Here is a 13,418-nt window from a genome sequence, read left to right on the forward strand (position 1 = left end):
TCATATCTCCGATTCTATTTTAACCACAGCGAAACCACACAGCTATTTGGAAACTTCATAGCCTAGGTCACAACATTCTAAAATTAGATCAAAATGCCCAATGGCGTTTTTGAGAAAAAAAATGAAATCTGACCTTGAGAAATCGAATTGTCGATCTGAATGACCTTTAAAATATATCCAAAAATGGAAAAAGGGAACGGAAGCTGTTGGTAAATTAATTATCGGCTATGAACCGGTTCATTACCGGTTGAGAATCGCCTGGAACTGTTTCAGTTTTGTCGGGTATTCCAAGACCTTTCCAAATAGTCCAAATATTACCCCATTCGCTTGATAAATGTACTATCTAGAGCCTTTTTTTTACACATTTGACCTCTTTGACCTTGAAAAATCGCTATTAGGAATGACTTAAAGGTATTTTCGTCTAAGGGCGAAATATCCGCCTGGGTCAAGCGCCTGGCAAGCTGGCTTTTTTATATGGAGCTATTTGAAGCCAATTCCTAAATTGATCTCGGACTCAGCTCACAGTGTTCCAAGGAAAAAACTTATTTAAACAAAAATGTAGTATATTTATCTCTCCATACGGAAAGGTATCTTATAATACGGAAAAACTTCTCACTTTTTAAATATTTAGCATAACGATCACGAGTGCAGAAAAATTCCCATACGCATTTGTATGTGAAAGTAAGAAATTGACTTCAACTTTGAAGGTTACTTGCCGGGGACTAGGCCTGGGTAATCTCCAAAATGTATCCCAAAAAATGAGAAAAATCGCACGACGCATTTTCGAGGAATCCCGAAAACATGCTTTTGGTGGGGAAGGAGAGGGGCGGGGGGAAAATCACGGGTGTGGTAGCGATCCTTGTGTCGACTTATGGGGGGGTGCCCCGAAGGTCCCAAGTAGCTATCTCTTACCGTTTGGCCTCTAGAGCTGCCAATAGCCAGACGGACAAACGGACAAACACAGTGATGACATTTCTCATTGCAGCACTACCTGTGGCGAAGTTATGAACTACAAATTTTGTCATTTGAAAGTCCACATCGAGACGAAACCAAAAACCCAAAATTTGCCTCATAATGTTAATTAGAACCGGAGACAGAGGCCGGTCAATTTTCAAACTTTGACCCTTAATAGCTCGGGTCAGGGATTATCGATCGACTTCAGTATTTTTTTTTGTTTGGTAGGTATAATCTGCAGCTACAACATACTAAAATTTCAACCCGATACACAATGCCGTTTTTGAATAATTTAACTTTGAGTAAATTTTTGACAGCCTAACGAAGAAACGGATAAACAGCGTGCCCAAGAAGCAAAATAGCTGCCTTATATAACCAAGTATTAGACAAGTCTTTTAGTGCACTTTTAAAAGACTTAAAGTGAAAATTTTCTATGGAAATTCCTATAGTAGCTTTTAAGATACTTAAGAGTGCGCCACTTTACTCATAGTAATCTCAGTAATGGAACCAAGAGCGTTACAAGTAAATAAAAAGATTTTTAGTTCTATAGTGCCTCACTTAGGGAATTCTACAAAACCATTTTAAGAAAAAATTGCTGCTTGGGTGATGACATTTGTCGGAAATCGTCTGAATTTCGGAACTAGCGGATCACGAAATAATTATCCATAATTTGTTAATTTGTGACCCTTTTGACTTCTTAAGAAGCTCATTTACAAAATTTACATCAATTTATTTAATTTCTCAAGTGCTAGAAAAACTGCTAGAAAATTTGCCATAACCCTATTTTATCCACAGAGGAAAAAAAAAGACGTAAAACAACAAATAGAAAAAAAAACAACAACAACAAACTTACAATAGACAGTGACTAAGTATACAAGCATTGCAAATAAAAGTAATTAGGCGAAAGAAAAAAAAGAACAATAATATAAACAAAAAAAAAATGTTTTGGGGCTAAAAAGGGGTATTTTTTTTGGATAAAAGAAATATAGAGGTGTTTCGGATAGTCACAGAATATTTTTAGAAAAAAAAAATAAATATTAAATAAAAAATAAATAAAATAAAATAAAATAAAATAAAGAGAAAATTAAAAATAAGAGGCATCGCAAGGAATACATACATGACTGACCTTGGACGTGTGGGTCCGCAAACTGGACTCCGTTGCGAAACCCTTCCCGCAGATATTGCAGTGGAAAGGACGATTTTTGGCGCGTTCCACCTGGGCATCATGATTTCTCAAGTGTTGCTGCAGATTTGACAGTTGAATGAAAGCTCGACCGCAATCAGGCAAGTGACATTTGTACGGACGTTCTCCTGCAACAACAAGATTACATTAAAAAAACTGCTAGAATTAATTTTAAAAAATACACAGATATAACTGCCTCAGAGTTTCTCCTCTAAAAGTGGATTTTCTCTAGTTTTTCTGGCTTTAATGTAACTCAGAAAATTAATTTCATAATGCCCCTTGAAAAACTACTAGAATTCATTTCAAATTAAAAAAAAAAAGATAGATCTAACTGCCCCAAAGCTTTCCCCTTCTGAAAGTGGATTTTTCCTTTTCATTATGACTTTATTGTAACTGAGAAAATGTATTTCGTAAGGCCCCTTAAAAAACTGCTAGAATTCATTTAAAAACATAAAAGACAGATATAACTGCCTCAAAGCTGTGCCTTCTAAAAGTAGATTTTCTTCTTTTGTTGTCACTTTAATATTACTTAGAAAATGTATTTCGTAACGCACCTTGAAAAAGTGCTAGAATTCATTTAAAGAAATACATAGATATAGCTGCCTCAAAGCTCTCCCCTCTGAAAGTTGATTTTCTCTGTTTTTTGTGACTTTATTGTAAATTAGAAAATTAATTACATAATGCACCCTAAAAAACTGCTAGAATTCATTTATAAACCAAAAAGAAGACAGATATAACTGCCTCAAAGCTTCCCCCTTCTAAAAGTGGATTATATCTGGTTTTTGTGACTCTATTGTAAATTAGAAAATTAATTACATAATGCACCTTAAAAAACTGCTAGAATTCATTTATAAACCAAAAAGAAGACAGATATAACTGCCCAAAGCTTTCCCTTCTAAAAGTGGATTTTCTGATTTTGTTGTTACTTTAATGTAACTGAGAAAATTTATTTCGTAATGCACTTTAAAAAACTGCTAGAATTCATTGAAAAAAAAGACAAATAGAGCTGCCTTAAAGGTTTGTCCATAAAAGTGGATTTTTCTCTGGTTTTTGTGACTTAGATGTAACTGAGAAAATTTGTTTTATAGCGCCTCTTAAAAAACTACTAGAATTCATTTAAAAAAGAAAAAACACACACACAAAAGCCTCAAAGTCTTTCCCTCTAAAAGTGGATTTTCTCTAGTTTTTCTGGCTTTAATGTAACTAAGAAAATTAATTTCATAACGCCCCTTTAAACAAAAACTGCTAGAATACATTTAAAAACCAAAAAGAAGCCATATATAGCTGCCTCAAAGCTTTTATTTCTAAAAGTGGATTTTCTCTTTTCATTATGACATTATTCTAACTAAGAAAATTAATTTCATAACGCACTTCAAAAAAAAACTGCTATAATTAATTTAAAAACCAAAAAAGAAGAGAGATACGACTGCCTCAAAACTTTCCCCTCTAAAAGTGGATTTTCTCTGGTTTTTCTGACTTTAATATAACTGAGAAAATTTATTTCGTGACGCCTCTGAAAAAACTACTAGAATTCATTTGAAAGGCAAAAAAAGACAGATATAACTGCCTCGAAGCTTTGCTCTCTAACAGTGGTTTTTCTGTTTTTGTTGTGATTTTATTGTAACTAAGAAAATTATTTAAGTAATGCACCTTTAAAAAAAACTACTAGAATTCATTTATAAACCGAAGAGAAATCAGATATAGCTGCCTCAGAGCTTTCCCCACTAAAAGTGGATTTTCTTTGGTTGTTGTGACTCTTTTTTAACTGAGAAAATGTATTTCGTAACGCTCCTTGGAAAAAAAACTGCTAGAATTCTGGTAGATATAAGTGCATCAAGGCTTTCCCTCTAAAAGTGGATTTCCTCTGGCTTTTCTGACTTAAATGTAATTGAGAAAATTTAATTCGTGACGCATCTTAAAAACTGCTAGAATTCATTTAAAAACCAAAAAGAAGACAGATACAACTGCCTCAGAGCTTCCTCTCTAAAAGTGTATTTTCCCTGGTTTTTGTGACTTAAATGAACTAAGAAAATTTAATTCACGACGCACCATAAAAATCTGCTAGAATTCATTAAAAAAGAGAGATACAAATATAACTGCCTCAACATTTTTATTTCAATAAGTAGATGTTCTCTGGTTTTTCTGACTTTAATGTAATTAAGAAAATTAATTTCATAATGCACCTTAAAAAACTGCTAGAATTAATTCAAAAACCAAAACGAAGACAGATATGACTGCATCAAAATTTTCCTCTCTAAAAGTGGATTTTCTCTAGTTTTTCTGACTTTAATGCAACTAAGAAAATTAATTTCGCAACGCCCCTTTAAAAAAAAAAAAAACTGCTAGAATTCATTAAAAGGAAAAGACATGAATGACTGCCTCAAAGGTTTTTCCTCTTAAAGCGGATTTTCTCGTTGTTGTGACTCTTATTTAACTAAGAAAATGTATTTTGTAACGCCCCTTGAAAAAAAAAACTGCTATAATTCTTTTAAAACCCTATAGGAAGATAGATATAACTGTCTCAAAACTTTCCTCTCTCTAAAAGTGGATTTTCTCTGGTTTTTTGGGAATTTAATGTAACTCAGAGAATTTATTTCGCAACACCCCTGAAAGAAAACTGCTAGAATTTATTTAAAAACCAAAACGAAACAGATATAATTGCCTCAAGGATTTCCTCTCTAAAAGTAGGAGAAAATTTATTTCATGACGCCCCTATAAAAAAAACTGCTAGAATTCATTAAAAAAGAAAAGACAGAAATGACTTCCTTAAATGTTTTCCCTATAACAGTGGATTTTCTTTTTTTGTTGTAACTTTAATATTACTAAGAAAATGTATTTCGTAACGCCCCTTAAAAAACTGCTAGAATACATTTAAGAAACAAAAGGAAGTCAGTTATAACTGCCTCAAAGCTTTCCCCTCTAAAAGTGCATTTTCTCTGGTTTTTCTGACTTTATTTTAAATATGAAAATTAATTTCGTAACGCCCTTTTAAAAAAACTGCTAGAATTCATTAAAAGAGAAAAGACAGAAATGACTTCCTTAAATATTTTCCCTATAACAGTGGATTTTCTTTTTTTTGTTGTAACTTTAATATTACTAAGAAAATGTATTTCGTAACGCCCCTTAAAAAACTGCTAGAATACATTTAAGAAACAAAAGGAAGTCAGATATAACTGCCTCAAAGCTTTCCCCTCTAAAAGTGCATTTTCTCTGGTTTTCCTGACTTTATTTTAAATATGAAAATTAATTTCGTAACGCCCTTTTAAAAAAACTGCTAGAATTCATTACAAAATTACAAAAGAAAAGACAGATATGACTGCCCCAAAGATTTTCCCTATAAAATATATACTATATTCCCTCTAAAAGTGCATTTTCTTTGGTTTTCCTGACTTTATTTTAAATATGAAAATTAATTTCGTAACGCCCTTTTAAAAAACTGCTAGAATTCATTACAAAATTACAAAAGAAAAGACAGATATGACTGCCCCAAAGATTTTCCCTATAAAAGTGGATTTTCTCTTATTGCTCTGACTTTAATGTAACTAAGAAAATTATTTACGTAATGCACCTTAAAAAAAAAACTGCTATAATTCATTTCAAAAAATACACAGAAATAGCTGCCTCAAGTTTTTCCCTCTAAAAGCGGATTTTCTCTTTTCGTTATGACTTTATTTTAACTAAGAAAATGTATTTCGTAACGCCCTTTGAATAAAAACTGCTAGAACGTTGATGGTGTATTTTAAATAATTTACAAAAATAAATTTAAAAAAAAATAAAGTGATAAATAGCCTCTTAAATAAATAAAAATACAATACATTTTCTGATATAATTATTTAAAATAAAATTCTTGCAGTTTGTGCGAAAAACAATAAATTGCTAGAATTTTGTTTTATTTATATTAATTTAAGTGGAAGAATGTAGTCGAAGAGATTTATTTTATTTTTTAAATTTTTCCCAGTTTGTTGTAAGAAAAAAACTGCAATAAACTACTGGAAAGTCATAGGGGAAAACTGCAAGAATGCCCAAATAGCTACTTTTTGCACTGTCTTTTTTTACAAAAATAATGACTTAGCAATGAAACCATGGAGGAAAATGCAGGAAAATCCGGGAAAAACCTCAATGAAATAGAAGTGTGTACGTTTTTTTTTCTTTCTACCTTGTGAATATGGTAAGGGACATGTTTAATCTGGTATTTGCAACCCTTCGTGCTGTCGTGGCGTCCTTCCAAAACCCTTCCATTTAGTTCGTTCTGGGTAAATATTGAGCCATGGCAGAGAGGAAAATTGGTGACGGAGGAAAAAGTGGGTGGGAATTGGGAAAAAAAAGGCGACGACGGGGAGAAATGGTAAGGAAAAAAAAAGAAGAAGAAGGAAAATGTGCTGAGGAAAATAACAAAATGCCGCAACTTTTAATTACTCTCGCGCCATTCGTCTCCTTCCCTCCAACAATTCTATCCTATTTTTTTTTTCACTCGCCCTGCCATCCTTAACCTCAAACCCTTTTCTTTTTTCCTCATGCGCGCCTTCCTTTCAAATATAGATTACTTCTTATTTTATTTTATTATTTATTTTTTAATTTTTTTTCTTTTGCTTTTGCCTCTTGGTGCCATCTTCCGAGGCGACACTTTCAGTGACGCGCGAAAAATTTACTCTGTGGTTGGTTTTGGGGGGAAAAAGGCTTCAAATTTTCTTTTCTAGATGTTCTTGTAGTTATTGTAGTAGAATTTATTAGCTTGAACTAGATAGATTTTTTTTGTTTGGTCAAAAACAGTTTAATAAATTGATAAAGTTAAATGTATAATTGTTTTTTGCTTCTTTTTCCTGAAATTCTAGCAGTTTATTACTTATTTATTTATTTAAATTAAAAACTGCCTTTGAGGCAAAATTACAGGCAGGAAATTATTTGCGTAACCGATTTATAATAACGGGCTTCAGACCTAAGGCATAGCCATATGACTTAACTTCTCTAATTTATTCTTAATAGAGAATTTTTAGAAAATTATTACGTACTGTCAAGTGCGTTAATCTGAGCGCTTTGCTATATGGATCATTATGACTACGCTAACTGGATAAAATCCACTTAAAATAATATTTTTATTTTTATTTCCATAATATAGTCACTACATTAACATAATGTAACTAAGGGATGAGTACCAGCGATCGGCAGTGTTCCTCGGATCGTCAGGTAAATACCGTATCGTTGCCCCAAATAAATTTAATTTTTAAAAAATTATTAGAGCTACTTTTTACCATTTAACTCTCATAATAATGCACTGCATTAACTCAGATTTAATTTATAAAACCAATTTTCTGTGAGACACCTGCTTAAAGTCGTGACGATCCGAGGTAGGGTAAATTAAGCTAATTCAAAACCTGCTCCAAATGGAAACTTTTCGCTACTCCAAATGGAAACGTCACTGTTTTCATGATAAATACAGTACTAAATTACTATATTTATATATTTTCTATACCACAGTTTCATTATTTAGTTAATTTTGCTCCAAATAAAGCGAATATCCATTCTTAATTCACAAATTTGAATTTGTTAATTTGTCAGCAAAAATTAAAAGTGTACCTTTTCACCATTGAATTTTTCATTGATCGACCAAGTTTTTCAATGAAAAACACAATAAAAGTGACTGTTGTTTATTCGTTTTGTTTAACATTTATGTCATATTTCTGGCTAATTTTAGTTAAATTAAGTGCTAATCTTTATTGTTAACGGTACGTGAAGTTTTCAAACAAAATAATTACCTATTTTGTGAAGAAAAAGGATTTTTCTGAAGTGTCTGCCAATGCTTCAATAGGAAATCCTGGAAATATGATTTTCTTTTGGAGAGACCAAAAGACCAGGAATAAGGACAAATCCTGTACTCAGGAGCAACTCAACAAGGTTTTTGAAGACTTTCGTCGCGATTTCACTTACACCGTTTGTCTCCAATTAGAAACTTTCGCTTGTCTCCATTTGGATTAATATGTTTCCAATTGCAGCATTTTGCACTCGCGTATTTTTCTTGTATTTAAGTAGTTTTCAAATTATATCTAAAGAATTTTCACTAAACAGTAACATTCTAGAAGAGACAAGGAGCAAATTTATGTAATTCTCTTCAGAAAAAAATATGAACTTAATGTGTTGAATCTTCTGTCAAAGTTAAAGTGTCTGGAAATGGTTTTGAATTTGTACATTTACCCTACAGAGTGCAAGTTTGGAATAACACATATTTTTTACTTTATTGTAATTATTTAAAAATAAAATGCACAGATATAGTTAAATGGATAATTAATAGACTAATTAGTAAAAACAAAAATACTAAAAAGTGTTTTAGGGCTTATATTTTCAACTGAATACTGGAGCATGTCTCTAAACATTTCGATCCGTGGTACTCTTCCCTTATTCAACTTTGAGAAAAACGCAAAAATAATATTTTTAATCCATTAAATAAGTGAGTGTAATCGACTCATTTGAATCTTGTGCCAGCTGGGAAAGAAAATTTTCTTTCAGAAACATTTTCGCTAGCGAAAAAAGGATTTTAAATCCAAAAGGTTTAATTAAAAGTGAAGTGCAATAATTCCCCTTCAAGGTTAGTAAATCGATTTTGATGAAATAATAATATTATATATAGAAATTAGTGAATTTCTAGCTGTTTACACTTTACTCTAAAACGGGCGCTTTGCAAATCAATATTTCTTTCCGGGAATCGCATTTTTCGGCACGGTGTTTTACTGTTTCAAATGCCGAAGGGAACATAGGAGAAGAATTCTAAGAACAAAGGATCTAAAGGAAGATTTATAGAATGATTTGAAGTGTGTACGAGATGGTTCTACCATAAACTATGCATCCAAAACATTTAATGTACTAAGGGCGACATTGTACAACAAATTGTCCGGCAGATACCCGGAAGAGTGCCCCAAAATGGCAGACCAACGACATCGCCAAGGAACAACTTCAAAACAGCATCAAAATCATCTGCGACACCTTCAAAATTCCAAAGTATTTTCCGGATGGAGGGCCTGGAGATGCATGCCAAAGTCCTTTATCATTGGAAAGGGCTACAGTTACTGCTGAAGATCTCACGGAATGCTTTCAGGATTGTCGAGTATATTTCACAGAACACGATCTGCTGACCATTTCATCAGACCGGGCTCTTAATTTCGACGAAACTACCTTTTTCTGGACACCAGAAGACGGAAATGCCCTGGCCCGGAAAGGTGGACAGGTCTGAAAATTTCTGTACCGAAGGAATATGCCACAACACTCTTCATTGTGTCTATTACAAGCAAAGTTATTCCTAAAATTGTTGTTCATAAAACTGATATTGCACCAAAGATTGACGAGAAAAATTATTTTCTGTGATTCCTATGTTAATCAATTATTGTGACTCGTGGCAATATATTTCAGTAGCTGGTCCTGAGCCACATATTTCCTAAAAAAAAAAATAGGATCCTAGCTCTTTTTTCCTAGGTTCAGGAAGCAAAAATCAAAAATAGGTCCAAAACTGTAATTTCGATACATGATATTTCATAAGTTTTTTTCTTAATTAATGTCACTGTTCAGGAAATCTACTATCATAGACACATAGAGGGTTGATCAGTATTAATATTTATGTAAAAATATTTTTACTTGGTGGACACTGGTTTTGTGGGTGGTAACAAATTCATAAATTCGACCTGTGTCCATCCTGTATTTTAAGAAGGGTCCATGAATGATAATTTATATGTGGCAACTCTACCATTAGATGGGATTCTTTCATAATCACATCTATTGTAATCCTTCAATTTAATCGACAACTAGAAATTACTAAGTAAAACACTTAAAGCCGATTAACAAAAGTAATCTGATTCTATTAGGCCTCAGTTGAGTAATTATGAAAGCAAATTCGCATAATTTTTTGCATAAAAACAATTCTTTTGTGTGTACAAACCGCATATGCACTGAAAGAATCACACCGTTCATAAACTCTTACAGCTTACAACTGATTTTTGAGTATTGTCTACATAACCTCACTTTTATGTTATTGTTTTTCGCGTCAAAGAAAAAAGATAGATAAAGTAAGGTAAGTTTATTGTAATTAGTTTAGAAATATATAAAAAAACATTCTATTTCATTTATTTATGCAGAAATGGAGAAAAACAAATAAAAGGCAGAAAACGCAGCACTACCGATGAGGCAATCATGCTGACACCTCTTCAGGAAATTCTCCCAAGGCAGGCTGAGAATTAAGGACGCTTCAGCTTTTGGAATACCGCTTCCTTGTTAATCTCTTCCACAGATTCTTTTGCAAAAATCGTTCCGCAAGATGCGATAATTCGCAAACCAATCCCGAAATGATGCAGGAGGCAAGTACGGAATATGCGATAGTTGAAGAGGTTAGTCGACAAGATGAAGTAGTGGTCTAAGAGAGCAATGAAGAAGATGAGGTCCCAAGAAGCAAAATAGCTGTCTTATAGAACCAAGTATTAGACAAGTCTTTTAGTGCACTTTTAAAAGACTTAAAGTGAAAATTTTCTGTTGAAATTCCTATAGCAGCTCTTAAGATCCTTAAGAGTGCGCCACTTTACTTATAGTAATCTCAGTGATGGAAGCAAGAGCGTTATAAGTAAATAAATAGGTTTTTGGTTCTATAGTGCCTTACTTAAGGAATTCTACAAGACTATTTTAAGAAAAAATTGCTGCTTGGGGTGTCACAGAGGAGACAAGGGCGAAGATTATAGAGATGATGATGAAGCTCTTGACTTATCGGTTGCTCTACAAATTTATTCATATAAAATGCCAGACCCAAACAGTCCTTAAACTGTTACCAAGCCCCCCAAGTTCCTCAAAACAGTGCAGAAGTTTGGAATCACGACACTATTCACAGGACCACAGAATTCCACAGGAAGGAGGAGATGGAGATGAAATAACCGCATGGAGGAAAATAGGTGCATTAAGGAGAATTTTGTTAATAATTCAATAAACTAAAAATGTACTAAATATAATGCATTTTTTGGATAAACTGTGTTGTTGGGCGATCTTGCGGAGGGTCAACAGTGCATGCAGGAAATTCCAACGAAATCATTATATTCCACGGAGAGCTCAATGGTTTCCGGCAGTAGGGTGATATCCCACTCGCATACCAAATTCACTAATCTTGAGATCCATTGCGAAGATATGCAAAAGCATCAACAAAGCACCAGTTTCGTAGATAGATCACCAGTTCGTAACTGAAGATATCACTTGCACTATCAATCAGAGAGTACTCCTCATCAATGACTTCAAGAGCTGAGAGATCACTTACTTCTGCTCGGGATGCTCATTAAGTTTATGCATTTCAACACTCTTCTCTACCATCTGACTTTATCCTCGTGAATATGTCTCATCCTATATGCCGATGCAATATCCAAAAGGGATCTGTTAATTTCTTTCAATATAGCACGTATTCTATCTAATCTACAATCTCTTTTCTCCAGAACATCACCAAAATCAGGATATTTCGCTCATCTTGGCTCGTTTATATGCCCTCCTGAAGCCCACAATGTTCGGATGTCTTAGCAGACACGATTCCTTCTGGATCTAGACCAATTGAAAAGCAATTAAGACGCTTAACTGCCCCTCATGGTCTCACAACATGCTTACTCGGGGTCCTGTTCATCCGATAAACCTTAATCTGTCGGGATGGAGAATTTTCAGTGGTGTGTCTCCAAAGAAGTTTCTCGAGGACAATCGGTTTTGCTGAGAAACGGCGGAACGTGGAACTGATGTGGTCTTCCTATTGCATGTGTCTCCAGTCACGTATTAACTTAAAAACTTAATAACTCGGGAAAATTTGGAGAAATCAGGAATTTCCACGAAATTACCCAAGCAGCATTTTTTTCTTAAAATAGTCTTGTAGAATTCCCTAAGTAAGGCACTATAGAACCAAAAACCTATTTATTTACTTATAACGCTCTTGCTTCCATCACTGAGATTACTATAAGTAAAGTGGCGCACTCATAAGGATCTTAAGAGCTGCTATAGGAATTTCAACAGAAAATTTTCACTTTAAGTCTTTTAAAAGTGCACTAAAAGACTTGTCTAATACTTGGTTCTATAAGACAGCCATTTTGCTTCTTGGGTATTCACCAAGATGTTTTTGTTTTTCTATGTCAATTAACATAACCTTTAATTCCTATTGCCAGAATTTTAGGATTGCCACAGTGACATTTTCATGAACTCAAAGTGGAAAAATGGCTTTCGCTAGTGCCCTAATGTCATAAAAACACGGCTTAGAAAAACTACATAAAAATGATTTTAAAACTAATATCTAGTCGTACAAACAATTTTAGCAGATAGATTAGAGTTCTGTCTAAATATTGATGTGCAATTTTTTGTATCCGGTGAAATTTTTGCAGTGAAAATGGGCCTCCGAATTGTCGCATCAATTATTATACAGGAAGGCCCCGGACCCAACATGTATAAAAATCGCTACTGAATTTCCATTTTCTTCTTGAGGAAAATCTAAGGGTTTCCAGGAACTATTTGAGGTTGGATTATGAACCTAATAAGTGAGACATTTTTTTGTCATAGTGCAAGAATCGCTTAGGTTTGTGTGTTAATCAGAAAAAAATCACAAACCTTGGACTTTATTTTACAGTATCAAGCATGATCACTTTCCCCTACCGAGTTGAATCATTCACACAGAAAAATTTGTACACAAAATTTTCTGTACATAAAAACAATAACTTTTTGTGCACATTATTTGCTACACCAAGAGATCACGAAAAAGTGTACGCAATGATTTGTTCACCGAAAGGAGCTAAGATCGTGTACATTTAGTACTCTAGCAGTTTTTCTCTCTCAGCGCGAGAGAGATTGAGACAAATCATAGCACAAAGAGAGAGGGAAAGTAAGTCGCATGGTACAAGTACGGAGAATTTAGCACAATATTCTCATCTTTTGACAGTTTCTCGCGAATAATGGCGGATGTTATAAATACGGTGATCAAATATGATGGTGAAAACGCGTGGTTTAGTGTCGATTTCCGTGAGAAAAAAGTGTTTTTAGACCTGGAAAAAGCAGGTAAGTTTTCCATCCATCTGTGAAATTCTTCAGAGAAGCGGTTTATTATGTTTTCTTTTTTGTCTACAGCTCGAGAATAACTCCGGAAAACTGGAGGTGTTTGATGAAACTGACGCCGTCAATTTTCTCAGCATTTGGCAGGAAATATATTTATTTCAAATGCTGCTCCCTTGCCAGATTGAGATTAACCAAGGCCATCCCTTGCTCCACAAAGTGGCAGTAAATTGGAAGTCACTGTGGAGGTGGC

General features: G+C 33.7%; 1 protein-coding gene across 28 annotated transcripts in view; it reads right to left on the reverse strand.

The window, feature by feature from the left end:
- Positions 1 to 13,418, reverse strand: part of LOC129808794 (zinc finger protein 384) — a 183,694-nt gene that overhangs the window by 49,350 nt on the left and 120,926 nt on the right. For 17 of the 28 annotated variants that reach the window (XM_055858652.1, XM_055858658.1, XM_055858651.1 and 14 more), the window contains one exon: positions 2,072 to 2,265. In XM_055858652.1, the coding sequence (XP_055714627.1) occupies positions 2,072 to 2,265 (194 nt within the window). The remainder of the gene's footprint in view (positions 1 to 2,071; positions 2,266 to 13,418) is intronic. The other 11 variants (XM_055858661.1, XM_055858664.1, XM_055858659.1 and 8 more) reach the window with 1 other exon arrangement.

This window comes from Phlebotomus papatasi, chromosome 5 (assembly GCF_024763615.1).
Source record: "Phlebotomus papatasi isolate M1 chromosome 5, Ppap_2.1, whole genome shotgun sequence".
Taxonomy (NCBI): Eukaryota; Metazoa; Arthropoda; class Insecta; order Diptera; family Psychodidae; genus Phlebotomus; species Phlebotomus papatasi.